General features: G+C 42.4%; 1 protein-coding gene across 1 annotated transcript in view; it reads left to right on the top strand.

Moving 5' to 3' along the window:
* Positions 1–25,739, top strand: part of LOC134621033 (fidgetin-like) — a 30,347-nt gene extending 4,608 nt beyond the window's left edge. Inside the window, exon 3 of the mRNA XM_063467435.1 lies at positions 20,716–25,739. Coding sequence (XP_063323505.1) covers positions 20,716–22,994 — 2,279 coding nt within the window. The 3' untranslated portion in view covers positions 22,995–25,739. The remainder of the gene's footprint in view (positions 1–20,715) is intronic.
* Positions 25,740–27,886: the final 2,147 nt, after the last annotated feature.

The following is a 27,886-nucleotide window of genomic DNA, read 5'->3' as shown; positions in this document are numbered from 1 at the left end:
CCCCTATTTCTGAATTTTAAACAGACCTCCGTTCACCTCCCTTTACTCTTCACCAGCAATCTCCACCACCCGTGGCCCGGATTCTCTGGCAGATATTAAAGCATTCTGCGTTTGGAAGTGTTAAATATGCTAAGGACTTATTAAAAAAAGGAAAAATATTCCACACCATTAGACCTTTAATAGACATGGCAGCTCACAGCTTATCCTTTACATTGTGCCTTGAAATGAGAAGGCACCATTTCTAATTAGGTTATTGCCATGGAAGTCTTGTTAAAGTGTGCATTGATATGCGAAGGGGCTGCCGCTCATTTGGTTTGACGACGGAGGACCCCGACGAGAGCCTCTTTTTTTTTGTTGTTTTTTAAAGAAAAAGATAAAGCACTGGCCCAAAGAAAACAGCAGCTAAAGAGCAAGACAGGAGCTGACTGTAATGCCTTGCTGCTGCTCTCCCTTTGCGGCTCTGACTGGATGATCTGATTTTGCTAACAGCGAGGCTTGGCCAGATAGTGACCATCTGCAACCCCCCCCACAAACCCCCAATCCGCCACTCAGTTTGAACATCTTGATTAGTAGGACACCTTTGGCAAATGAAAAGTAAGTCAGCAGCACTTCTTATTTTTATTTTATTTTTATCTATTTATCTATTTATTTTTGTCTGAGGCGGTTGAGGTGTGCGTGCGTGTTAATGAACAATGGCTCATTTGGCGCGAGAGTGAATTTGTATGTGTGTATGGGTGTCTGTGTGAGCTTGGAAGGCTGCCAGGGGATGGACACAAAGGATGTTGAGTGGCTGGGCGTGTGGCACAGCATCACTTAGCTGCCTGTGGCCTCAGGGAGATGGACACAAACTGGGAGCGAGAGCAAAAACAACTTCTATTGCTAAAGAGCTCCAAATTTGACTGTGGCTATTGCAGGGTTGCTACGCTTTTTTTATCTATTTATTTTTTACTGGTTTGGTTTGTAAAATGTTCAAAAAAAAAGAAGAAAAAAAATGGGAGTCACATGTTGTCTAGCTTGAGGTGATAACTTTATAGTCTTTTTGTGGCTTTTTAAAACAAAGCAAGAGACACAAAAGATTTATGTATCTCATTTTTTTCTGCTGTGAATAAGTAGCGTTTGTGCTTCTGCTAATCAATAAATGATCAAATCAATTCAACTTGAGCGTCATTGTCTGATAAGACTCAAGCTGCATGTACAGGAGTTATGAGTTAAAACAGAAATTTCACTGTTGTCATGCTTTTGACGATAATTCTTAACATTTCCATTTATTTGCATTTAAGTGCTGTACAATCAACACTAATGCCAGGCTCTAAATTTGCCTCAGCTTCAATTTCAAAATGAAACTGTTGACTGTCTTTTGTTTGACCAGCAATCAAAAACTTGTACATATGTTTTTTTTTCCCAGTGACATAAAAAAGGAAACGATCTGCAGCTCAGTCGCTGAGAAATTGCTTAACGTCTGCATGCGTGCGTGTGTGTGTGTGTGTGTGTGTATGTGTGTGTTCAGGCCTGCTAAGGAGGGAATGTGTGTGATTATGTTGTTTCATGCTTGCACTGTGTGTGTGTGTGTGTGTGTGTGTGTGTGTGTGTGTGTGTGTGTGTGTGTGTGTGTGTGTGTGTGTGTGGCCAAGTTTCCCCACTGGAAGCGGGCGAGAGCATTAGGATGTTGCTTGTATGACTCTGCTGGCAGGATGGACACATGTGGTAGATGGCTAATGATAGCACGCAGCGTATAATGAGATCCTACTCTCCGTCTGTCTCCCCTACCTGGCATCATGCATTAACCATACAAGAGGAAGAGGAGGCACGCATGGTATTGACTTTTGAGTGGGCGTCTGCTTGTCCATTGTTGGTTTTGTTTAGCACTAAGAGATCAGCATGGCTGCAAGCGCTGCACATTTATAACAAGTTTTTTTGTTGTTGTTGTTGTTTTTTTGTCAATCGTGGCAGAAGCCCTCGGTGTGCATGTGTGCGTGCGTGCGTGCGTGAGGCGAGAATCTCTCCTCATCTGCACCTCTTGAGCTCTGTTAAATGGTTGTAAATTGATTTTAGATGCACTCCAATGTATACACTTAACAAGCCAAATGGGTTCAGTTGGTGGGTTAGTTTATGTGGTCAGAAGATTATTCTATTAATGTATTCCTCACTCTGTAATCCACAGTATGCTGTGTGAGGGAGGGAGTCACTGGCAATGGTCCATCTTCTTGCCCAGTAACATATATTTATCCTCTTCACTACACAATCCTCTAGGCTGCTCAAATCCCCCAGGGGGTCCCAATGACATGCTTACTAATGTGTGCTTTGGAAACGGAGTGCTATTGTATCCCCTAAATCTCACAAAGCACTGTATGATTTGCCCATTGTCGATAAATCGCTTTGCTTGTGCCAAGTACTTGCATCTCACAGAGGCTTAATGCTTTGAGGGTTTCAGGGACAGCTTCAAGTTCCTCTTTTGTTGATTTCGGGGAAAAGTGCCAAGACTGCTGCGCTGAATATTGTTTTGAGTATGGAGGAGGGAGGGGAAGAAGGGCCATTGCCAAGCAACTCCATTGAGCCCTGTGAATGGGCCATTCATATTTAGGAGAATCACCCAGATGCCATATTGTTGGCTCAACAATGCTAAATATTCTCCAACAAGGATGGGATTGTAACAGGATTTTCAATTGTGCAAGTGTTCGAAAAGGATGTTGAGAAGAACAGTATCCAGCCTTCAGTAACTCTGAAATGGGTGAATAAATAAGTAGAGACATTAGAAGTCATAGGACAATTCAAGCGTTTTCCAAACTAGTCGTGTGTATTGTTGCTTTTTTCTTGGAAAAATGAAACCCTCTACACAATATACTGTTTTAAAATATTCAAAATTACAGGATCTGTTCAGCAACAACACCTGGAAGTACATTACTGCCTTTACAGGGTTACTGACCGAGGTTTAAAATTTCACTTCCGGACTTTTAAAAGCAGGGTGTGTCTCTAACTGGCGGTACTGGTGGGATTCAAACTACAGGCCAGGACGGTCAGACAGGCTGCTGGACAGGTACAAAATCGCTCTCTGAGCTTCCCAAAGGTGCGACTATAACGTGGAACCTGAAAACAACCGCTGTAAGGACCAAACTCTTGTTCTAGGGTCTAAAACAGCCAAAATGTCATTGCGGTCTTTTATGTCATGCATGCACTGTGTATTAATCACGGGCTGGATCTGTGCCTGAGAGGCTGATCAAATTTATTGTTTGGCTGCACGGGACAGTAATGGGTGTTTAATTACTCAATAAAAGCCCTTTTATAGATTCCCAGGCCTCCTGTGTGTTGAGCAAATGGTATTGATCTGTCTCCGGGCTGCAACATGATAGCCTGTGAAGGAGAATTAGAGCCGTTAGCCTGCTAGCGTTTTCTCATTCATTAGCTGCATTAGCCAGAGGGTGATTACGACGTAGCATCATTGTTAATACCAAAGTCTCAAAGGTTTTTCTGTCTGCCTTGTGTTGTAAAGCTCCGTGCAGCTCATTTACACAAATATGGATTAGATGAGCAATGAATAACATTGAGGAAGGTGTTTCGATAAGAATCTCCAGGAGAGTTGTATTTCTTTTTTGCAACATTTCCACCTGTGCAGTTTTGTCAATGCATTAAGCACGCTATAATCCCCAGAGCTAAGCTCGACGAAGCCCTTACCTGAGCTGTGAGCTGCATTAGTCGGGCTACCGTCTATACCTATGCACATTTTAATCCCACCACTTCCCCACCCTCTAATCAGTAATCTGACGGCTCCTCCTCCTCATCCTCATCCTCCCCAGAGGCCTAATTCTGGATCCCCGTTCTCCTGCACACCCAGCAGTCAGGAGAATGACTCACACAGAGGAGAAAGCTGAATGACAGTGACCCTTAGCATGTCTCCATTAGGTTTTCTGTCCATGCATTCATGCCAGCAAACATATGTGCAGCCCTGTATGGTGTCCACTGTGTCTTTTTCTCGCCTAACTGCATCTGCCTCGCGCCCATTGTTCTTTTATGTTCAGAGCGTATCACCGCTTCTGTCGGCCAGCTCCGCTCCTCTTGATGCACGGCAAAAACCGCTGCAATAAGTTGCTTGATATGTCTATATCAAATGAGTGTGGTCTATTACAGACGTGGCGGAGTCAGTTGGGTGGCTTTGTGAACAAAAAAAGGGGTTCTGCAAGGGACCATGAAAGAGACATTGTCAAATACAGACCATACAGTTCCTTTGTAGATAAATGGATTTTCATGCTTATCAACTGGGACAGTAACATGAGTGAAAACTGTGGAGAATGTGGAATTGCTCTTAGTATTCGGCCGTACACAGGGATAAATGTAGCTTCAAGTGTGTGTGGTCTGTCATTGTCCTTCAGAAAGTTTTTTTTTCATTTGGGTTTCTACATTCGGTTTGGAACCACATTCACTGCTGATGCCACAGATGTGCATCACGCATGGAGCCATATGTTACACTTCCACAGTAATTGTACTATCAGTTCTTAATCATCATCTGTTTAGTGTCACAGGAAAAAATACTTTTAATCCACAGTCAGGTTTTTTTTTTCTTTTTTATCACAATGGAATATTTTTTTTCTTCTCTAAATTGGATTGGAATCATTATGTCAATGACATTTTCATACCCACTTGTAAAAGTTTTTGAAACATCATTCATTGATTTCTAAAGTCCCAGTTTAAGATGGATGGTTTGAGTAAACCATATGTGACGGGGCGAGGCGGGTCTGATTGTGCTAAAAACTTGTCAATCACAAGTTGTACAAAACTGACTTTTTTAATTCATCATGAACCAAAATTAGATTTAGATTTATTATGTTCCTTTTGGAAATGGCTTCATGTCTCAGAACCCGAGGCTACATATGTGTTTTCTATTGTCCCTGATTGTGGCTGCAAAAATGGTTTTAGCAAGACACAGTTAAGCTAGCTTAGCATTTCAACTATAGATGTATTTACCTAATTGCTATCTATACTTTGTGCATAGAACAATAAAAACAGAAGACTACCATGATATTTGTCTGTTTTATACATTCTGCATACTAGTGCTTTCTTTTTCTTTTCATGTCACTATCAGACATGCTGTTTTTCAGGAGCTAGCTTTTAACCTGTTGTTGAGTGTATGCGTTGATGCCGTAAGCCTAAAAATCATTGTTTTCTTAAACATAAATGAAGCAATAACTGGATATTTGGTGGCACCTGAAATAATATTGAGGCATTTTCACATTTGTAACGCTAGCCCCAGTGTGGTGGTGGCTTGGCTTTCAGCCAGAGGACCTGTTTGTCTTGTGTGTGGGAACATGGCTTAAATTTATTTATTGTCTTTTTTTGTGTGTGAGTGTGTGTGTGTGTTTGCTTACTATTTCAGGGTTTTTTGACCACAGTTATGAAACCTGTTCAATGCCTAGGTACTAAAATTACTTGATTAGGTAATATTTTGGCCAAAGTTTCTTTTCATAACATGTTAGAAGGTACACGTCTCCTGTCTTCAAGCTTCCATTCTTTAATAATTACAATGACAGGTAATATCCCATATAGTTGTAGGACATTACCTGCTGTACAGGCTGAACAATTTCCAAGCACTTACACATCAGTGGCTGTTTTAACCCTTTTACAGAATTAAACCAATGTTTTTTTCTAATGTTAATATATGTATATATATATATATAATATAATGTAGCTAATCCTCCATAGAGGATTTTACATCATTTGAAGGAAAATAATTGAAATAAGGGTCACCTGGTTGTAAGTGTATGGAGTTTGCGAATTAACACATTCTAATCCCAAGTGCACACGAACATATACACAAACATGCCCACACACAGACACACAAAAACCCTCTTCACATTCCACTGCCTGTGGGGCGCAAATGAGAAGCAATGTCTACTCGATGCAGAGCCAGTGATCTAGGTAATCTGCCTGTGCTGTGGGAGAGGTCTATTGGTCTACAAATCAATTGGCTTCATGTCCGTGCCATTAGGCTAACATAGCAGTGCTGAGGTGCTGAGAGCAGTAAACAGACTGTTTAATTCCCCTGGACACCAGCCAGGTGTCCTCCTGCTTCCTCCTGATCCCTTTTTTTCCTTGTTTTATTTCCCTGTATTCTATCAGCCTCCTCCGTTCCTTCCTCTTCTCCACTTCACTTGCAGTGATTTTCAGTGGACAAGTGCTTACAGGAATATTGCTTGGAGGGCTTGTGTGTGTGTGTGTGTGTGTGTGTGTGTGTGTGTGTGTGTGTGTGTGTGTGTGTGTGTGTGTGTGTGTGTGTGTGTGTGTGTGTGTAAAGAGAAGGTTTTGGCCAATGAAAGTGTCTATACTGAGTAAGTGATCCCTTGGGATGCAGTACATACACCAGGCATCCTTCTTTATCTCCCTGCATGTGTATCTCTCTCCCCTTTTCTCCGTATCACTGTATGGGTTTGTCTCACTCTTTGTTTCTCTCTCTGTGTATCTGCTCGCCTTCCTCTTTATATATATATATATTTTCCCCCCTGCCTTTTTCTGTCTGCAGACAGAGACGGCAAACAAGTCGGTAATACGAGGATGCCGAATCAAAACAAATGCACACTCCCAATGATTAGAAAAATGCAGATTTACGTCCGGGCGGCAAAAAGTTTACCACTTTTACTGTTGCACAGATACACCGGTGACAGATACGCTAATGACTTAGCTTGTATAACGTCAGCAATTCAATTTATCCACTTGGCTGCTGTTCCGCATGTCCTGCTTTGTGCTACAGTATGGTAATTGAGCCAGTGTGTGTTGACAGATGAGTGTTGTTGGCAGTATTGCTGTTGTGTGTCTCATTTCCTGCACGCTGCTGCAGATTGACTGATAAGATAAGAGGCCCATAGCAACTTCTGAGAGCTTCAGAGTAACTAACAACCTGATGAGGTGCTGTGCTATAGCTTTGATTAAGGAGGGTGCGAGGGACAGCAAAGTGTAACAGGTAGTGAATGAGCGCAGATTAAACTTACATTACCAGTGGCCTCACTGTTTGATGTTCTGCTGGCCAGTAAAGGACAGACACAGTATAGAAATCTGTTTTGTGCTTTCAGATTTGCCCGTTCTGCCAGAACATTTTACTGTTGCTAGGAGACGCTGCAACCCTCGGACACATCTGGTCAGCTGTTAGTACAAGTTGTTAACAAAAGCTGGAGCATCTGCAACGACATGATACTGTTTACAAAATGCAGCTCCCTATAGGCTTGGTGTCAATCAGCTTTTTCAACGAAAGCGTGCAGGGAGGATGTTCGGAGCAGAGAACTCAAGGTGAAGAAGAAATGAGTGTAAAAGCAGAATTCAGATGTTATATAGCGCCGCCGTACTGGCTTTATCTTCCAGTAACAAATATCGTAACTTTCAAAAATGGAAATATCACAGCCTGAATTTCTGGCTCCTCTGTCAGCCTCTTCGTTCCTCAGCCTTGACTCATGTCCCTCATGGGACCTCAGTGGTGGAATGACATTCCTCTTCGAACAGGCCAGCAGAGTCACTCCTTATCTTGTGTCCCAACTCATCTCCTCAATAAATACCTCGTGCCCTTTTCTCTCTCCTCCTCCTCGTCCAACTCTTCTTTTAGGGAGCAGAAAATGCTCATGAAAAGGTTCTGACAGCGAAGTGGCACAGTAATATGGGAAGAAGAAAATAATTGATTTTCTAAAACTGCTTTGCCACTGTGAGACATGCTGTGGCACAAATATGTGAAATCGCATGCAAACGTGCACATCCAGACTGTTATCAAGGCCCTGGTCTTTGTCACTCCAAAATAGGCAGAGAAAATAGTATTTGGTGTTTTGGTTCACAGCTTCAGGGTCATTGAGAACGCATTCTTTAATCATCTTTTGGCTCCTTGAGTCAGGCTATAAGAAATGAGCGTAACTATAGAAGCTAACCTCAATGCTATGTTTCTTTTGTAAACATGTATTAAATTAGTGGTAATTTATTTGCCAGTTACATCAGCAGCATTGTTCTGTGATGATCTGAATGTACAAGTAGATTCGACTTTTGTTTCAGTGCGGCTTAAATACATCAACTGTCGGCCAGATCTTAGCATGAAAGGATTAATTATCCAATCAAAAGAAAATATTTCCAGCTAAAATGCTTTGATTAACAGAAGATTAGGCATTTTATTATTCTAGCCATTTTCTTGACTCTTAAGTATTTTTCTAGACCTCTGTGATGCTGAATCTCTGGATAGAATAGCTATAGTTATTAAATTAGGGGATATATTTTTTTAGTCTACTACCTTACCTTTAACTTTTTAACCATTATCTGTCCACTTGTATCAAATAATTGCAGATAACAGTGGGGTAGTTTATGCATGCATTGCTGCATGTGAATAATGGCTCGCTGGTGTGTCCTCTAAAGTGGGAAATAAGCTCTCCTATAACACTTTTCACAGTTAAATTAATATTTCTGGAGGAAACCCTGGGATTGTTGAACATTTAATCTTAAGCCATGCTGAAATGCTTTTTTGAAAAGTGTTAGTCAAGTCACTTCTAGCTATTCAAACTGAGTCTACGTGATAGCTAAGTCTAAGTGGTGGCAACAGCAGTGAGCAGGACACGGAGCTTTATTTACTGGGTACTTTTTATATCCTGGTTGTCATTTTAGGCCGTGAAATCTGCAGTCACCGGATAAACAGAAGCCCGTGTTCACAATACCGAACTGTGTTCATCACCCGTGAATGTGATTACAGCTCTTGATCGATAGACAGTGACACGTTGCTGCTGGATGTCACCTAAGGAGATTGTGCGCTGTGTGCATGTGTCAGTGTGTAAGAAGTACAGAGTGTGTGTAGGTGTGTGTGGGGGGGTGGAGGGGTGGGGTGTCCATATGCTGATGTCTGTGCATTTATACACACTTTGCACGCCTGTGTGTGTGTTAAACTCAGATCCAGTGTGGTAATGTGAGATCAGACGTAGCCTGTTAGCCGGAGCCTTACATCTGCTGTCAGCCACTCGCTCTAACTCTGTTAGGGATGTTATTGATTGCTCATTATTACCCCGTTCCCTGAAAGATGAGCGTCCCCTATGATCACATTAAATCTCTCCCTTGTCCAATCCTCCCGAGATGCCTTCTGCTCATCGGTGCCCATCAAATTTCTCCTCCGAGATCTGATATCAAGCAGCCTGACGTTCTTTATTGCCTTTGGTTCTCTTTGCGTCGTGTTTGATTTACTCCAAATAACAGTCTCTCTTTTTTTTTTTTCCTAACTTGTTCTTTTTTTTTTCCCTCCTCCTTTTTTGAACGGACGCAGTTTAGCTAATTGATGTTTTGAGTCTGTGTAATGGAAATAAGCAAACGTAGCTGAGCAACATTTCAAATTATGATTTGTTTTCTTTTTTATTATCGCTAAAAGATACTCGGGGGTTTCATGTTAGCTTTGTGATCTGTGTTTATTGACTTGATAGCAAACAAGAAGAGCTGACAAGAAAGTCGTATGTACTTTATTTTTTTAGAGAGGGGCTATTTTTGCTCCGCTGCCTGTTATTTAAATGGCACATCAGTCAGTTGTGAAAGGGTCGCATTAAAACCATGGTGTCAGTCTTCGAGCCTCGTTCAAAACCTACAGATGCGCCTCTGACAAATTCCTCCCCGAGCCTCCCCTTTAAAGTCCGTGCCCTTCCCTGTGCCTTAGGTTGTCATTTTCGCTGACGATAAGCAGTTGTTGAAGGTGTCACGCGTCCGCCAGCCCGTGTAAAGTTTGGAACTGTTGAAATCCAGCCCTCAGTGAGAGGCCATCTCATCGGCCCCCGCCGTCCCCATGAATAATGCAGAGCTATCGACTGTGTCAGTTGAGCGCAAGGAGACGTGGTGGCAGGCAGCTTGATATTCAGCTGCTGAAGCTGACTGGATGCCCTCACTTTGAGACAAACTGCTGGCAGACTGCTCTGACTTGAACAGACAGGACCTGAATCTGCTCATATGAGATGAGCAGCGTTGTGCTGGTGCGGAGGTAGTCCGTGTCCCAAGGAAGCCTGAGTTTCTGTTCGAGTAGGCAGAGAGGAAGAAATTTAACGTTCGTAAATCTGTATACACGTGTTCTCAAATATTTGTCTCATCCTCACCTTTGCAGTAAATGTGTATGTGTCCGTAAAGGAGTGTGTGAGTATGTGTGTATACGTTCTCCAGCCGGCAGCCTGCAGAAAGCTCTAGTGAGAATCTCCTGCCCCCTCGCCACGACCAGTTCAGTCTCAATGCCACCGATCGATGGGCGTATTGATCCGCTGTTTGACTGTTTAGACAACCTGTGTGAATTCCAGCATAATGCGCAGCACACTGGATTTAAAGATGCATGTGCAGACCGCACTGCCTTGCATTCGTGTACTGTCTTTCGCACGCCTGCTGTCATACCGGAGACCTCGTTCTTTCTAATGCTCAGAGCATCACATGCACACACATGTGCATCCGAGTTCAGAATAAGCAGCTGTAGGTTGTAGCTCAGAGCAGATATTGGTGGAGTCTGAGTCCAGCGCCATATACCAACATGTCCACTCGTTCCCTTGTCAGTCGCCCCTACATCGTGTATAACATTTTCCCACAGTGTGCAAAGGTGTGAGATTAAGATAAATGACTTATATTTGTTTACGGCTCACTGTTCCCAAATATCTGGAAAAATTATTGCACAGTTGCTTGAAGGCCATGACTTTTCACCTTCCTTTTCCCAGGCCTCATTTTGGTGCTTGATGTCGTTTTTGGACTGAACTGTGAATTAGTTTCATTCAATTTTACTTTTGTTAATTTTTGTTTCCATCCAACAGCCAATAAATGATAGAAAAGGTTGTTTATTCACTAAAGTCCCTTTTATTGCTAAAGCATCACAGCCAGGCATGAAAGCTTTCCATTTTGGGGGGGCTGGGGGGAGGGTTCCATTTATGTGTTTTAATACACTTCCAAACAGTTGGACTGTTAGACTGGACTCTTTCAGACTCGGTAAGATGTGTGGGTTGGCATATCGTGCCAAAATCCATATGAAGTGTGCAGAATTTGACACTTCAAACATGAACCGTGAAGGATCCTGCAAGTTCACAGGCTGGGGGTAGAGGTTATCCCAGCCAGGGCCTCTTCAGTAATTCACACACATCCCACAGGCACATATACACACACATATACACACACGCACGCACTTTTGCAGCCTTGCACGTGCGCTAAGCACGGCGGGCGTTAATCTCCACCAACTGCTGTTGAACTCTAATCTGGCTTGCTTGCCAAGTGTTTGATACACTGCAAAATCCATCGTAACGAGTAGAAAAGGCTTTAAAATTTTCTTCTTTTTTTTTGCCCATGTGACAAAATGAGAGTTTACAGTTAGAGTTCTGTAATTGATACAAGGGGGCTTTATGAATCATGGCATTTTCTGTGGTCTTTAATAGGAAATTTGAAGTTTTTTGGTAGCAAATTGGCCTACTGATGTTACAATTGCCATCCAGTCTACTGTCTGAGTGCATCTCCACCCTACCCCTAAGCCCCCCTCCCCTTCCAAACCGCACACACACACAACTCGGTGCAGACAGACATGAATGCATCCACAGATGGTGACACCCCGGCAGTCACTCCTGGGCTGGCTGTCTACGTGCCAGCAGCGATAACACATGCAAACACACAAAGACATATGCACACACACACAGTGATGCATCATTGAGCATAGGCTGGTTTTTCTCTAACTGCTGAGGGGAAATCAGTGTGGTGTTAAGTAACCATTCATGTGGAGCTGAGACCACACACAAACAAACAGCGCAGCGACACTAATAAAAATACATTTACCTTGCGAGATGAATAGAATATGATTGACTAATATGAAAGTTCTCTGGCAGACATGACTCGTGGCCACATTACCGACTACTAAGCTTCTCCGTGAGCGAGCGTCGACGTAGTAATACATCTCCAGTATCGCTGTTTAATTCCCCTGACAAATATCTCTTGTGCCGCTTTCAAACTCTTACTTGGATTGTGATATATTCATTTGTTGATGCGCTGTTAATGTTTCCACTCTGGTTCGGAGTGTGCTGTGTAGGTAATCGCCCACTCCGGGGCTGCTGCGCTGCTGTTTGTCATGTAGATCTTCCTGAGGATTGTATTTGAATAATGAGGAAGGCTTGAGCGTTCTCTTGTGCAGAGTGTCTCCACGCTGCCGCAATAAATGACCTCTGAATAGTTGTTTTGGATTAGCCATCAAAGTCTTCTCTCGAAGTGGCCAATAGATAGGTACTTCCAGAAATGAGTCACTTGAAAATGATCATTGCTGCCGTTGCCATATAAGATAATGGATAACCATTACACTCCATTTTCCCCAGCTCCTCACCCACACAACGCCTGCTCTTGAAATATGATGCATCCACTGTGCTTAGTGAGCACTTAATGTCCAAAAGCACCGTGTTTGTTGAGATTTACAACTGCGCCGGTAGGAGGGGGGTAGAAGAAAGAGTGCGTCGTCTGCGTATAATGTTGTTCACTCAATAATTATCTCATTTTATTTACGAAGACAGACAGCTTTAGACGAGGTTAGAGGCTCCCTCTCTATTATCTCCACCTGCCACCCCCCTATTGTAGCCCCCTCCCTCCTCTGCCCCTAAATGATGTCCTTCATGTCGAGGACTTTCCAAAGTTTCCGTCTAGGAGGAAGAGGCAGGGGAGTGTGTCCTCAGCGCACTCGGTTGTGCTGAACAGAGTGTAGGGGAGGGAAGAAAAAAAAGCCGACAAAATTACACCGCACCTCTCGTGCATTGGTAGCCAGATCGATGCCATTTCTGAAAGGATTAGGCCTCCTCTCAGAAATCTATTTTAATTACTGAACACACAGGTAAACAAAGTGGTGGTGGTTCACAGGTATGGATTCGAGCGTCAGAGGAGTATTGATAGCGTGTGGCCCCACGTTAACCTCGGGGCCGCTCTGAAAGATCCTGCCGGCTGCACCCCAGGTGGAAGCGGGGAATGCCGATGTAGCTCCGCGACCACTCTTGCTGTCAGACCGCATTGATGATGGAAACAGATTGAAGTCTACATACTGTGTAGCAAGTTGTTGCATTGCGGTGTTAATGTGTCACATTTTACTACAATTAATCAGATGCTGCCAGCTTCAGCGTCTGCTTGTCTTCCCATACAGATTGTGCATCCATGTATAACCCTTCTAATAAGGGTTATACATGTAAGTTGTCTGTGTGTATATCCCATGCATTCATTACCAAACTCAGGCATTTAAAACTCAATGAGCTTGTTTTTTATTTAATCTGTAATAAGATTAAAGATTTGCAGAGCATTAATAAAAGTGTAGGCTTTAGTATTTTGGGGGTTAATACTTTAATTTGTTGGCGTCCCCATTAGCCGCACGCTAGTAATGGATGAGTAATAAAACAAGAATTTGTGACAGACTTTAGTACCTTACCAGTCATTATGTCAAACTGTTTATTAATGTTAATGCATCACTAATAGGTGCTAATGGTAAATGATTTATAAATGTAAGCGCTGCCACAGTATGGCTAAGTTTAGTTTTTTTTTAATACATGAGTAATTGTTACAAATGATCAAATTAACTGTTTAATCTTTATAGACCAGCGAAGTCATTATAATTGCAGCTGATACCACAATAAGAAGAGTAGAAACGCGTTATTAAAGCTTTATAAATTTTCACTCTGTGTTAGGTTGTTTACGTCACATTATGTAATTTATAGCAAAAAAAGTAGCTAATTTGTATTTGCAGATTTATTGGAGTACTTACTCATTAATAGCTTGTGAATGAGTAATGAGCCACAGATACAAAAATGACTTTTGGCTGATTTTGCCTTCTTCCTCAAGTAGAAGCTTTCTCACCAAATACATGTGCATAAATGCAGAGGGGAAAAAACAGCTGCCGTAAGATGTTTAAGCAGCAACAATTGGGTTTAAGTTACATACTTTATATCTTTCCACCTATTGATGATGTGTCTGGTTGCTGCGTGCTTGTGAAAGGCTTTTCTGATGAAAGAGGCGCTATGGAGATGCTGCTGAGGTCGTGACACTGTTAGAGCACACTGGTGTTGAGAGTCTTTACAGATGTTTTGTTCACACGATAAGAATAATCTGTTTTGCCTAAGCGGGCTCAATGTGTGCGTGCGTGTGTTGTTCATATGTCTGTCTTCATTTTTTACTTCATGACTGTGTGTGTGTGTGTGTGCAGGGCTGTCTTTGAGGAAGGAACCCTGCGTGGAGCTGGGTGATTAGGCACGCTGCGCTAGTCACAGGAAATGGAGTATCTGACGGACAGGCCAAGTGCATTATAGATGAATGTCGTGCGTTAGCAGCGCTGAGCCCCTGCTGAATATCTCTCAATTTCCTCTCTGAATGACAAAAGAAGCCACGCACAATTTCCTTGATCCAGAGCATTTGTTTAACTGCGCCCTACCCATTTAACCCACCCATTCAATAGTCTGTCTAGTAAAAGGAAATTTAGACAGTGTCAATTTATACAGCTTTAAGGAAGATCTGATATGGGCAGGCAGGGGTTACGAGGATACGCCTCTGGAATTTAGTTAGACATTTACTGTGGTTTGGTCTGATTTCTCCTGTAAGCTAAACTTGGTATCATCATTAAACATGCCCTAATATTTTGAAAGTGTCAAAAACAGATTGATTTATTTTTTTGCTCCAGAAATATTTTAGAGTTTGCTGGTCAAAGCCGTGCAAACTTATCCCAAGGTCACAGATCGCTGATTACAATGAGTGTTAGAGTTTTTTAAAGTTGCTGTCATTTGTCAAATATCTTTATATCGCAGCTCCGAGCTGTCATCTTTACAGAATCCCCACCCCCACCCACCGTCTTTGAGTTAGTGACAGCTCATCTCTCCCGGTCACTGCTCGCCGTCTAGACTTTGAACTCGCTCTGTTTACTTCCTTATCTGTTGTTGTTGTTGTCGTTACTGTCGTTGCTTTGCGGCAGACTAGTCGTTGTAATGGTAAGCTGTGGTTGGACTTGAATCGAAGGCTTCAAAGATGTGAATTCAGGCTATTTTCAGAGAAAAAAAGTCTGTCATGGAGGATGGAAATGAAATTAAATTTCTGCTAGCAACACTTCTGTCTGTAGTTTGGACTCGGTTCAAATAAGGTTGTTAATAATGACATTTCTGTCACTTTCTGGATTGCAATTTCTGCTCCAAAGGATAAAGATGATTTCAGTTTTGATTTTGTGCACACATGTATGTGTGAGCGGGAGAGGGCGAGGGCGAGAGAGACACCAGCTCATGACTAATTTTATAATTAATTGCCTTTTGGAGGACCTAATCACATTATTTGACTCTCTACTGTAGGTTGTGTGCCAATACAGCGTAGCCTGTGGCTTAGTCACAGTGTGCCGGACTCATTAACGAGGCAGTCCGGAGATTTGTCAAACACACACGAGGCCCGCGTGCATAGAAAAATGCACACACATATGTCATTAAACAATAGCTGCGTACTGTATGTTGTATACTGAGTTTTTTTTGTGCCGTGATTTAGGGGTTAAAAGATGCCCTCTGGTGTATTTGATAAGGATTTGAATAACTGGCTGGTTAGATTTCCCCTGTGGTGCGTGAAAACGGGTCTCTCTTGATGAAGTTATCGCTTGTCATGCAGCTCTTTCTACTCCTCCACCTCCTCCTCCTCGTCCTCCTCTTTCTCTTCCAACGCTCGGCCGGAACGCATTTGTTTAAAGGAAGGGGGAAAAAAAGAATTACGACACAATAGTTTGTTTTTGAAGGTCTCTGGTGAGTGTTTATGTTAGAAAGACAAAGAGGGGTGCACATTTGTACGTCTTGTCTTGGCGTGTGTGTATATGCACGCGGTGGCAACATGTGTGCCAGCATGTCTTTTTCTCGTACGCACACATACACATACGGCTTAATTATGGCGTTACCGAAATGGGCAGTTTGCTCTGACACCCCGCTTGCAGAATCACATAGCAGACAGACTTAAAAGAGCTCATTAGCTCTCTCTAAAGAGCTGTTTACTGCATATACACACACACAGAGTAATAGGCAGTTCTGTTGATGCAGATGGATGCCGAGTGTAATGAGAATTATTAGGCTTCTCTATGTGGAGGCTGGAGGAGAGGGGTGAAAAAAGCTGGCAGACTAGACGCTTCAGAAGGTGGAGAAGATTTCTGCTGGATGTTTCAGCCGAGTGCGTGGTTTCTCTCTCTCCCTTTTTCTCTGCAACGCGTACGACTCTTGGTTTTAAAAAAAACAAACAAAAAAAAACTGCACACCTTATTGCATGTGTCTATCCAAATGCTCTGTAAATATGTCTGCCAGGTCTGCAGCCTTGCAGCTCCATCAAAGTGCTGTAACGAGACCAAAAACAAATGAATGGAAATATTTCTTGTTAAACATTTAAGCAGGAGGCCCCACGCATGTAATCTTGTAACCTTAATGAAGGCCTCTGCAGCCAAAGGCCAAATTGTGCTCCACAAGTAACAGAACAATTTTATATTTTAAAGAAAAGAGCCTTGACAGTTTGTGAAAATGAATGTGTGATGCTTTTTATAACACAGAGAAAAAAGGGATATTGAATCACCCTTTGACAATGAATTCAATGACTTTTTTTCAATGTCTTTCAAGGTCATTCATAGCAAGTAAAGGGGTGTAGTAAGGCCCCACCCCACCTGCACCATCACATTAGGCCGCTTTGCTTTGCTCATTGCCCCTGGTTTACATCACATTGAATTAAAGGATACACCCCTGAATGATACCAAAGTCAGTCCTCCTCCATCTCTTCCATATGTTTTGGAGAAGGAGCAGCAAGTTCAAAGTGCTCAGTTCAAAGCATCCGTCCTCATTTGAATAACGTAGCGTAATCGCTATTACCTTATTTAAATAGTGCAAGTTATCGTTTGGCCTTCATTTGCATTGCTGGGGTAATCACTGCTTCTCTGCATTAACCTCATTATAGAAGAGATGAAAGCCCTGATGGAGCCTGACATACTCTTTTTATATATGTTATCTTTATTAATGACAGTATTAGAAAGATCGTGTTTCTTTAAACAGAGCACATAAGAGTTTGGTGCGTATCGGACTACAGGGAGTGAAGACTGAGACTTAGAAGGCCTTTGTTTTTTGTGTTTATTCCTCCTTTCTATTACCTTCATCATTTTATATATTACTCTTATTTCTCTCTATCCTCACATCTTCTTTTGAATTATTTTGTGTAATACGATAAGCTGGAGTATTTTAGCTAATACCACAGCTAGATAAAAAGGTACGCCGAATTACCTAAATGTAATCAACAGATAAGTCTAAGAGAAAATGAACAGTTTTTTCAGTACTTAGCATCTCTCTGTGTCTTCTACTAATAGTTAAATTTAAATTATGTTAAATAATGTGATTAAAAAGTAGCAACACCAAAGGTGTGGCACCTTATTAAGCTACACTAGCTTTGCTAGCTGCGTTGTTTTTCTTTGTTTTGTTTTTCACCACATACACTACATCAGTAAAAATGAATTCATTACTTTTTTTTGACAAAGAAGGCAATTTATCATTTATGTATATGTGATTGATATATTATGCCTGAGATGTGGCATTCATAAATGATAATGGCTAGAGAAAAACTTAGCTAATGCTAGTTTGGCTAGCTCTTTTATTTGATATAACTCATACCTATTTGATTGTTTTACTGTATCAAGTGCACATTAAGATCAATATTTAAGAAAATAAAATGTTTTGAGTGTACATTTGAAGTTGATTTTTATTTTATTTTAAATGTGTATTTTGTTTTGTTCCTAGCTAAGGTTAACAGGGTCATCTCTTGCTAACTTTCTTTTGATGTAGCTTTCGTGCTTCGGCTTATTGTCTGGCTGCAAGAGGACATGAGAATTACTCTAAAGTTAAACATATATACCCAGACATTAACAATAAAGCAAAAAAAAAAAACCCCAAACCTTAAAGTACAGTTTTCTATACATTAATATGAATATATACTAGATGTCAATAGTTAGCGTCTGTTCAGTTTTTATAGAAAAATGTTTATTTCAGCCCAGATGGTGTCATCTATTACAGAGATTGTGTGATATCTTTAATTTCTTTAAAAAGAATATGTGTCATATCATAGAATATATATTTATAACATTTGCTGCCACTTGCTCTGCACTATACCAAATTAATATTATGTTATGTCCATAATCTTCAACTGAAGCACTGTTGAATGCCTATTTAAGAAACATCTGAAGGTGGATTTTTCTGTGGCAGAATCACGCTGCAGATTTACCCTGTGTCAGCGATGCTGTTTCACTGTAGGTCTGTGTCACTGCAGAGAGGAGAGTCACTCTGAAAGGATATACAGTGATTATAGCCCCTGAATCAGATGGGGAGTGGACAGTTCGTTTGTAAGAAAAGGTCTATAATAAATATATAAATATATACATGTATTTACAGATAGTTGAAGACATGGCTGAATCTGTTGTCTTCAACCATATCTGCTTTATAGTTATTTGGTAATGCTTAAAAGCTAATGTTGAAACTATACAGACTTTATGTGCAGTCTGGCTACGGATCAGACATGACGCTTAGAATACAAGCTTGAGAGCAGCCTTGAATTGTTTAATATTTTCAGTGATCTTGTTCTATTAAGGATTGATCAATACTCATTGACACTGGCTTACTGACAAAATAACAAGAAAAATAACAAAACTGCACCCTCTGATGGACTCCTGGAAACACATTATTTATTTTCTGTGGACTGTCTGAGCTACTGAGATTAAAATGGTTACACTGCTGTATGAAAGCATTGGAGTCATCACAGAGGAATGTGACTTTGTAGCATTTTGTCTTTGCAAATAGTGTTCTTTGGCAGTTGTGCAGCCATTTTTTTAATATCTGTTAAATTTTTCTTTGCTGGTGTGAAATCTGAATTTTGTCTAGAGCATTGTTCTTATTTTCTCCTGTTTTTGGAACTGTAATTTCCTCTTAGAAATACTGCCCTTTTTATATTGCTGCCTTCACTTAATATATTCTCAATATTAAAAGAGCCTCTTAGCTAGTACAAAACTTCGCCCAGCTCTATCTGAGGTGTTCCCTGCTCGCTACACTGGGAGGGTGATGGGCACGCCAGCCCCGGCAAGACTCCCCTCGGCTAAAATGTTGTAAATTAACACAATTAGCAGATCGCCATTCTGCTAATTAGCCACTGGCGTCTGCTGAGAGATGGCTAGAGAGAAGAATCAGAGAGGAAATAGGAGTCTAGGGATGCCCCCACCCCCACCCTTGCCTGTGTTGTTACAAAACAAACACAGGGCCTCGGAAAAGAGAGCAAGAGAGTGTGAACGTGTATTTGTTTGTGTCTGCTTGCTTTCCGCGTTTTTTCCCCTTGTTTATGTGTTTGCTGTAGCATAAATGGATGGGAGGAAGGGAAGATTTGCTCCTCTGTGAATGCATTTTATTGTGCATGCCGGCTTTATTCACACAAGCACAAAAACACACACATAAACCAATTTTGAAACAGGGATTGCTTACTAGACCCCCAGCTGTGGGTCTCTACATGCAACCGCTGCCAGTCAATAAGTCGGAGGAAGTAGCTTAAATGACACCGATATTATCCTTTATTTGTGTGCACTAAGTCAAATCAAACAGGGTTCAATCTGCTGTGCGGCTGCTGTGATTACGCCCAGTCCAGCCTTTGATAGTGCCACGGCTTTGATAGTGAGACAACGATGGAGCCACTGTGTGACTGTCAGTGTTTGCAGATGGCATTGGCTGGGATTAAAGGAAACAGTGGCTCTCCAGCCTCCTGAGGCAATAAAGGGGAGAGCCAGGTGAGTATGTCTGAGATGAGAAGGAGCAAAGGAAGGAGGGAAGGGGAGGGAGGCGAAGTGAGCACAGAGGGACTAAATAAGAGGAGGGGTGGCTTCGAAGAAAGGGAGTGAAAAGTGGAGATATATATCGAAATAGATGCAGTCGGAATAAAAGGAGGTGAAGAGAAATAAAGACAGATCTAGCAGGAGGGGAGGTGGAAAATGGATAACAAACAAAAGCAAAGAGGAGAGAGGCTGAGAGTGAAAACAAGGCGGCAGGGAGGCATGAAGAAGAGAGGCAGACAGAATGGTAAAGAGAATGGTAGAGAGAGAGAGGTCAAGGTGGAGCTGTGCAGAAAGGAACTAAGCTTGAGACACAATGTGTTGTAATTCATAGCTCGCTACAGCTCCTGCGTGTGTGCCTGTGTTTGTCTGTCTGGGTCAGTGGATGTGTGCGTGTGTGTGTGTGTGTGTGTGTGCGCGCGCGTGCTCATGGACGTCAGCACGCCTGAGTGCAGGCATAGATGTTTTTTTTTCTTTTTTTTTTAAACGCCTGTGTGTCTGAGCACAGGTTTGTCTTTAAGTGTGTATTGAATGAAAGTACCACAAGCAGAGGTGTGTGTGTGTGTTGCTTTGTGGCACTCGGCGAGGCGCATTTTCAAACCCATCTCCAGCCTCCTCAGATGAGCCGGGGATTATAGAGTGACCCTCAATGCCTCTGTCTTATTGGTCTGGCCAGGGTGCATTAGGCTGCCGTAACCAGCCATCCCAGCGTCTCTCTGTACCGCACTTTACCTGCTGATGTTCTCTCAGAGTCCTTGTGAGCTGTAGGATTTAACAAATCTTGATTAGTTGCATGGAAATCCATAATAACACACCAAATACGCCTCTGGACAAATATCACCTTTTTGGACAGTTTTAATTATTGTTCAAATGATGTTAGCTTGTCAGTGTGTTAACGCATCTCTGTCTTTTTTCCTCAGGCGTAAAGATGCAGTGGACCCCCGAGCACAGCCAGTGGGCCGAACAGCATTTTGACATTTCGTCCACCACGCGCTCGCCAGCCCACAAGGCTGAGGCATACAGGGCAGTACCTGGCCACCTGCAGCGCTCGGCCACTTACCAATATGCCTGGGCCAATGACGACATCTCGGCACTCACTGCCTCCAACCTGCTCAAGAAGTACGCTGAGAAGTACTCTGGTATTCTGGACATGCCAGGCTCATATTCGGAGACGCCTGGTGTCCCAGGAGTGATGAATGGACGGAAAGGTGAATCTGAGCCCTGGCAGGATGGTGTCTACCCCATGAGCTGCATCCCAGAGGGCATTTCCGTCAGGAAAGGGGGGGTGGCGGCAGCTTCAGAGGTGGTGTCTGGCATGTGCAGCTCTCCGGGCCTGGCTTCCAGCACCCTGAGTGAGCCCAGCTACTCCAGCAGTAGCTGTGGGAGCCACACAGCAACTGCCCTGCACTCTTCCTCCATGCCCTCTCAGGAATATGGCCCAGCGTACAGCAGCTCGTACCTGCACAGCAGTTACAGCTCCCAGTCTACCCCCGCCCCGGCACTTTCATCTCCACTGCACAGCTCTGGGCTACTGCAACCACCTCCTCCTCCACCCTCCCACCCCACTATAGTCCCAGCTTACAATGGAGGCTCCCCCAACTTGTCTAGTTATAATTACCCCCCAGCAGGCTACCCAGCTCAAAACTCAGTTGGGCCAGGATATAGCCCTGGAGGAGCCCCCCCTCCCTCCTCGTACCTTCCCTCAGGCATTGCTGCACCTACACCCCTTGCTCCCTCTTCTGCTTTACCTGGATACCCATACCAGAGCCACAACCTGACCCCAATTGCCCCAACCCCTCTCAACAGTAGCTCCTCCAACTCACTAAAGAGGAAAGCCTTCTACATGACAGGTCAAGGAGAGATAGACTCCTCTTATGGTAACTTTGGCTACAGTCAGGCAAGGAGCTCAGCTGAGAGTCCCATGTACAGGGTAGCAGATAGCAGCAGTACAAATGGAGGCTCCAACAGTGCCAGTGGTGGTGGGTTTGACAGGAGTGCTGAGAAGTCATCTTTAACTTTTAATCCTCAGAAACAATCCACCATTGCATCAGAGCAGCAAAGGAAGTACAGCAGCCAGGCAGCTGGTGGGCCACTGACTCCACCAGCCTACGTCTCCTCCACCCTGGGGGGTTCCCGCTCAGCAGACTCTATTCCCAGCTTTACCTCCCCCTCCCTCAGTGAGCAAGGTCCTGAAGACCACCGTCTCCACCTTTCTCACTCAGCACCTGGACCTACCTCCTCCTCATCCACTTCCAACTCCCGGCCTGCTGAAGAACAACTAAAAACCAGTGATCCTCACCTCCTGGACATGGTTACCTCTGAAATTGTACAGCAGGGCCCCCCAGTGGATTGGAATGACATTGCAGGTCTAGAACTTGCCAAGGCTACCCTGAAGGAAGAGGTCCTGTGGCCCATTCTGCGTCCAGACATGTTCAGCAGTTTAGGACCAGCCCCACGTTGTGTGTTGCTGTTTGGCCCCAGAGGCAGTGGCAGGACATTGCTGGGACGTTGCCTGGCCAGTCAGCTGGGGGCACCATTCCTACAGCTCAGCGGCTCAACACTGGCCACAAAGTGGCTGGCGGATGGAGAAAAAATCATCCGAGCATCATTCCTAGTGGCACGGTGCCGGCAGCCCTCAGTACTATTCATTAGTGAAGTGGACATGCTCTTGTCTGCCCACCTCAGTGAAGAGAGCCCTATCAACCGACTTAAAGGTGAACTTCTTGCCCAGTTAGACTCACTTCTTATGGGCTCGGGCGAGGATGGAGGCAACCAAGTATTGGTGGTTTGCTCCACAAGCAGACCACAGGATATGGATGAAGGACTGCGCAGGTACTTTTCCCGGAGGGTCCTGGTGCCTCTGCCGGATAGCGCAGCTCGACACCAGATCATGAACCAGCTCTTGGCCCAATCTCAGCACAAATACTGTTTGAGCGAGGAGGAGCTGGCGCTGCTGGTCCAGCGTACAGAGGGTTTCTCAGGACTGGATCTGGCCAGACTCTGCCAGGAGGCTCTTGTAGGTCTGTTACATGTCTCTACACAGGGCGTGGACATGACTGGTATGATGCCCAGGGGACAAATCAGGCCCCTCACCTACCAGGACATTGAGAGTGTCTTTTGTAAATTCCAAGCAAGTATATCGCAGAAAGAGATTGACACTTATACTGAGTGGAACAAAATGTTTGGTTGCAGTCAGTGAAAAGATAGATTCCGCCCTTGAGAAAAAGAGGTTTCCACAATTCCTCCCCTCAGGGCAGAAGCATTGTGCTGAAGGGGAAAGGCACACAAAAGGCCAACACAAGCTCTCACAAGCAGGGTTTAGATGCACCAAGAGAGTCGCTTTGATGAGATAACTGGCAATTTTGCAGTTAATGAACAAGAGTTTTAATTTGAATGCTCGACACTCCAGAAAGCCAGGGATTGTTTACACGTTGCAAGCAAGTTGGCTTCAGACAGGACACCCCAGTGTCTGTGTATATATTGTTATGTTGTTGTTCTTGAGATTTAGTTGGCTATCCAAGTGCCTGAAGTGGTGCTTTCTGAGTTTATTTGTTTATTTGCCTCACAATCTACATTCATGGCATGAGCTGATAATTATTAAGAGCTTTAAAAACTTCAGCGGCATGTCTGAAAGACCCAGACTGACAGTCACCATTGGGTGGTGGTCAATCGACCTTTATTGTCTTACTAAGAGCAGAAATCCATTTGGGCTGCAGTAGCCTGGGCCCCTGACTCTCACCCATGTTTCTGATCCTGTGTCTGCAAAACAAGCAAACGTAACAAACCAACAACCAACACTCAGGAAAGCGTTTGTGAATTGTACAGTACCTCAAGACATCTTCACGAAAAGCACTAAGACCTGAGAGGAGAATCTGGCAGTGTTAGGTGTACCTCAAAAGACTAGGCTAAATAGCAAAGAGGTGGCAATGAATGTACTAAATGTGTTCTGGATTGGTGGAACATATTCTATAGTGAGAGTAAAAACATTTTGTCCTTTTCCCCCCTCACTGCAGGTGCTTTAGTTACCTGTTTCTACTTGACCAATCCTTATGAGCTTATTCCCATTGCTGTTTCAAAATATAAAACTGTGTTGTTTTGGGGTTTTAAAAGATGGGCAGGTGTTGGGGTGGTGGGAGTTGTACATTAATTAAAACAACCATAATCAACATTGTCTATAATACATGATCTAGGCTATATGGTTTAGCTGCATGGAACCGCATCAGTTTATCAGCTAACTCCTGCGCAAAATATTCATCATACATTAAGCGAGGTATTCTCTGATCTTGATGAACTTAAATGGAAGGAATCATTCTTCATATAAATATACTTATTTGCTTTTTTAACTGAGAGATCAGGCTAGTACCAACAGCTGTTTACGTTAGCTTGGCATAAAATATGTTAGCCTGTTAGACTGCAGCATGTTAAAGTTAACCAGTTAACTTTTTAAACACTTAACAGTGTTTTTGCAGGGATTTTGCAATGCTAAGCTAATGGGCAAATGTTTGTAGACTTGGCTATCTTTCATAAAGAGAACAAATAAGTGTATTTCTCCAAAATATCAGTGATATCAAAGAAAAAATACTGTCTTTTTGTGTGGGTATTACATTATTGTTTGACTTGGTCTTGCATGGTTTTGAGGAAAGCATGTTTGTCAGTCAGCATCAAGAAAGCGAGGCTTGGATATTGCCCTTACCGAGTCCAACTGAAATCATATTTAGTTATTTTTTGCAATATAAAAAAATGTCATATATAAATATGCTTTTAAATTAACTTTTAACTTTGATATCATTAAAAGAACAGAACATGCTCATACAACCATAAACACCAATCAGACATTGTAACAATTATGCTGTGACTAAAATAGGAGCACTATGAAAACATGGGTCATATCATACCTGTGTAGGTGCAACATTTTACAAAAATTACATTATTGCTTTATTTGCTATATTTTATTGAGGTCTTCAACAATTACTGGTGTTTATTTTGAAAAAATTGAAAATTAATAGTAAGTCTATTTTTCATTGTGAAAATGAAATTAAATAAGAAGTGAAATATAAGAATATGGTTACAGTTTTTGCAAAAAAAATTAAAAATCTCTTGCTGATTTAGTCACGTGACCTCTAAGGCCCTCTTAGCAATGATCTCTGAGTAACGTTACCGACTTTAACGATTTTTTGGGACAGACAACAAAAAAATCTAATTTGAGAGACAGTTGTGCTGTAGAAGATGACACAATGATTTCAGTTGGACTTTGGTATCACAGATACGTTTGTAGGAATTTCCCCTTGTTAAACGCTGGCTCAGTTTCCAAGACACAGATGACGCTTAGCTATAGACAAAAAAAAATTCTTCATCTTCATTGATTTAAAAAAAAAAAGTTAGTTTTTTAGGCTTAATCCACATCTAGGGAAACTAACTTACCATGTTTAGCTGTATTTGAACTCGATTAGCTTCTGAATGGGATGCCACTCATGTAAATTACATATGTGGAAAGTAGAAATTTAAAGAAATTAATTCGGTTGCACGGCAGTTGTCATAACCATAATATGGTCAGCCAGGAGGTATATGCAGTTGGAATATATATGTGTTTTAGTCTGTTTTTTTTTTGTTTTGTTTTTTATCTAAGATGACCACCCCAGAAAAACAAATCAATTCTAAACAATGTCAGCGCTTTTTTTTTTTCTGTATCCGTATTGTCTTTCTTTTTGCAAGTTACTAAGATGGTATGAAGCACATGATCTACATACATTTGAGTTCATACTGTTTAACATGAGTGGGGAATTTTGGCAGTAGTTTTGAAGACCTACATCACTGAACAATATCTGTTTCCCTTTGTATCACATTGGAATGTATTTTTGTCTCTTCCTTGCCACCGTTTAAGGAGCTGTTGTGGCATGGGACTACTTAAGTCTATTGCACGTGCACTAAAGCGTTTTGTGTGTAATTTGGGGGGGGGGGGGGGGGGGGTGAAATTTCTAAACGGCATTGACAGCACTTATTTAGTTGGTGTTTTATTTATCTGAACCGCTGATCAGTCTTACCCTTTTTATTGTACCTCCTGATTTTTCTATAAGAAAAATATCCCAAAGGTACGAGCTGCTTGTTGTGTATGCCTCGTGTCGCTATCTCGTAGGCACCATCAGTTCAGCACCTGGTGTGGGGTGGGGGTGGGGAGTTCTGCTGAGCATCAGCAAACTGATGGAAAAGAGAGACAGACAGGCAGCGTGGCAGCAGCAGCAGCAGCACAAGGGGGGAAAGCAGAGTGGTCCGTCAGAAAACCACCCTCAAAACAATCTGTACCAGAATTCCTTCTGTCAGCAAATCCTCTGGAGAGAGAGTCCCTTTGGACAGAAAAACCTACTAATGCACTTCACAGCACACAACAGCAGCACAGGCCTTTCCTCCTCTCTTTCTCTATCCCTCGCCATTCTCCACAAGCCGACCGACAAACCACTTGAAACACACTGGTCAATGCTACGCTTTGTTTGTTGCGTGTTTAGCGGTCCTCTTTTCATGTCTTTTTCTCCATGATGTGCTGATCTTTTCCCCTTTTTTTTCCTTTCTTTAAATAGAGTTCTTCTTTAAAGCATTTCTACCTCATGGCTACAAAACACACGTGGTATTTGATTTAGGTCTTTTACAAATGTCAGACATTTGTGGAAAATGTATTTTAAAAAAAAGACAAAAAAAGGAGGAAAGAATAACACCATGAAGTTTTGCGCAGTCTACCTCAGATGACTGTACTTAAAAACATTTAGCTGATGGTGCGACCGGAGGCTGCAGCATAGCCTAGTGTGCATGTGCGCGTTTGTGTGTGTTACCACGTGTCCTCTCCGAGACAGACACACACTCGTGATGAAACTGATGTGAAAACACACAAGCGATTCGTAAAGGGGGCGGGGGAACGGTTGGGGGTCAACCTAAACGTGACCTGGAAATGTATAATCCAATACATTTGCTTTAATCTTCTGTGAAGTACTGTGGTTGTGCGCGTGTGAATGTGTATATACATGGGCACACTCTTTTTATTTAATTTTATTTTTTTGATTTAGTGTGTTAAATTTTATAAATTGTTAGTATATATAACACACTTGCACAACTTTAAAACAGAGTGTAATGTGTTTCTGTTGTACATATCTATACATACAATACAAATGCACCACTTGTTTATATGTGTGAATATGTTGCCATACTTGCAGTCAACTTAAATGTATTTTCATGTAATCTGAGATACAAGCAGCAACAAACAATTCATTAAAGACATTTTCTTGGGAGATTACATCTTGTATATGTTTTTTTTGTTGTTGTTTTTATTGGAAGCTAAAGTTAAGGCTCTGAGGGATGAATTGGATGTAAAAGATTAATAACTGAATTTATTTATCAGTAGAATGGAAAAATAAATGTATTGTCCTGCCAAAAAATAGCCCAGCTGAAAAATAGCCTTAATGAGCCTTGTGTTAGTCACCCTTGTGTGCAATTATAAAATCATCCGTGTTGCACAGGAAGCCAGCGCTGTCGCTTCTCTCATTAAAATGTAACAATTCATTTCTCTTGCTATGCTAAGAGTGGCAAGACCAAAACATTAAAGCATTAATTATGTTTCTCCATCACAAAGAATTTGGATTATGTGAGTGCTCTTAATGAAAATGATGTGCATTTACCCGCTATATTTCCTAGGTGTCATTATATAGCTACTGGTGAAGTGTGGGAAGCTGCAGCGTAGCCTCCGTAATTATCTCTGAAAACTCGAACACATCACAAGGTTAAAGTGCGTCGAGGGGTGCCGTTTTCTTTATTTTTCCACTTTGAAACATGCTACACATGCTATGGTCATAAATAATTCATGACTTATATACATCTATTTCCCCATCTGATTTTTCCGACACAAAGAAATAATCCGTATTTATGACGCTATGGTTGATCAACAGGGGACGTTATTGGAAAATTAAGTCCAGCAGCCGGACTTGAGCTTTATCCACAATTTAAAGGTTTACATTCTTCCAGTGTGTGCGTTTGCACCCCGAGGTTATCTGCCAAAACACTGTCCTCTTCATTTTCTAAAGGTCCTCCTCCCTCCATAAGCTGTGCCTC

Source organism: Pelmatolapia mariae, linkage group LG23 (genome assembly GCF_036321145.2).
Source record: "Pelmatolapia mariae isolate MD_Pm_ZW linkage group LG23, Pm_UMD_F_2, whole genome shotgun sequence".
Classification (NCBI taxonomy): Eukaryota; Metazoa; Chordata; class Actinopteri; order Cichliformes; family Cichlidae; genus Pelmatolapia; species Pelmatolapia mariae.
Note: the sequence above shows the minus strand (reverse complement) of the source record. Positions and strands in the feature narration are given on the sequence as shown.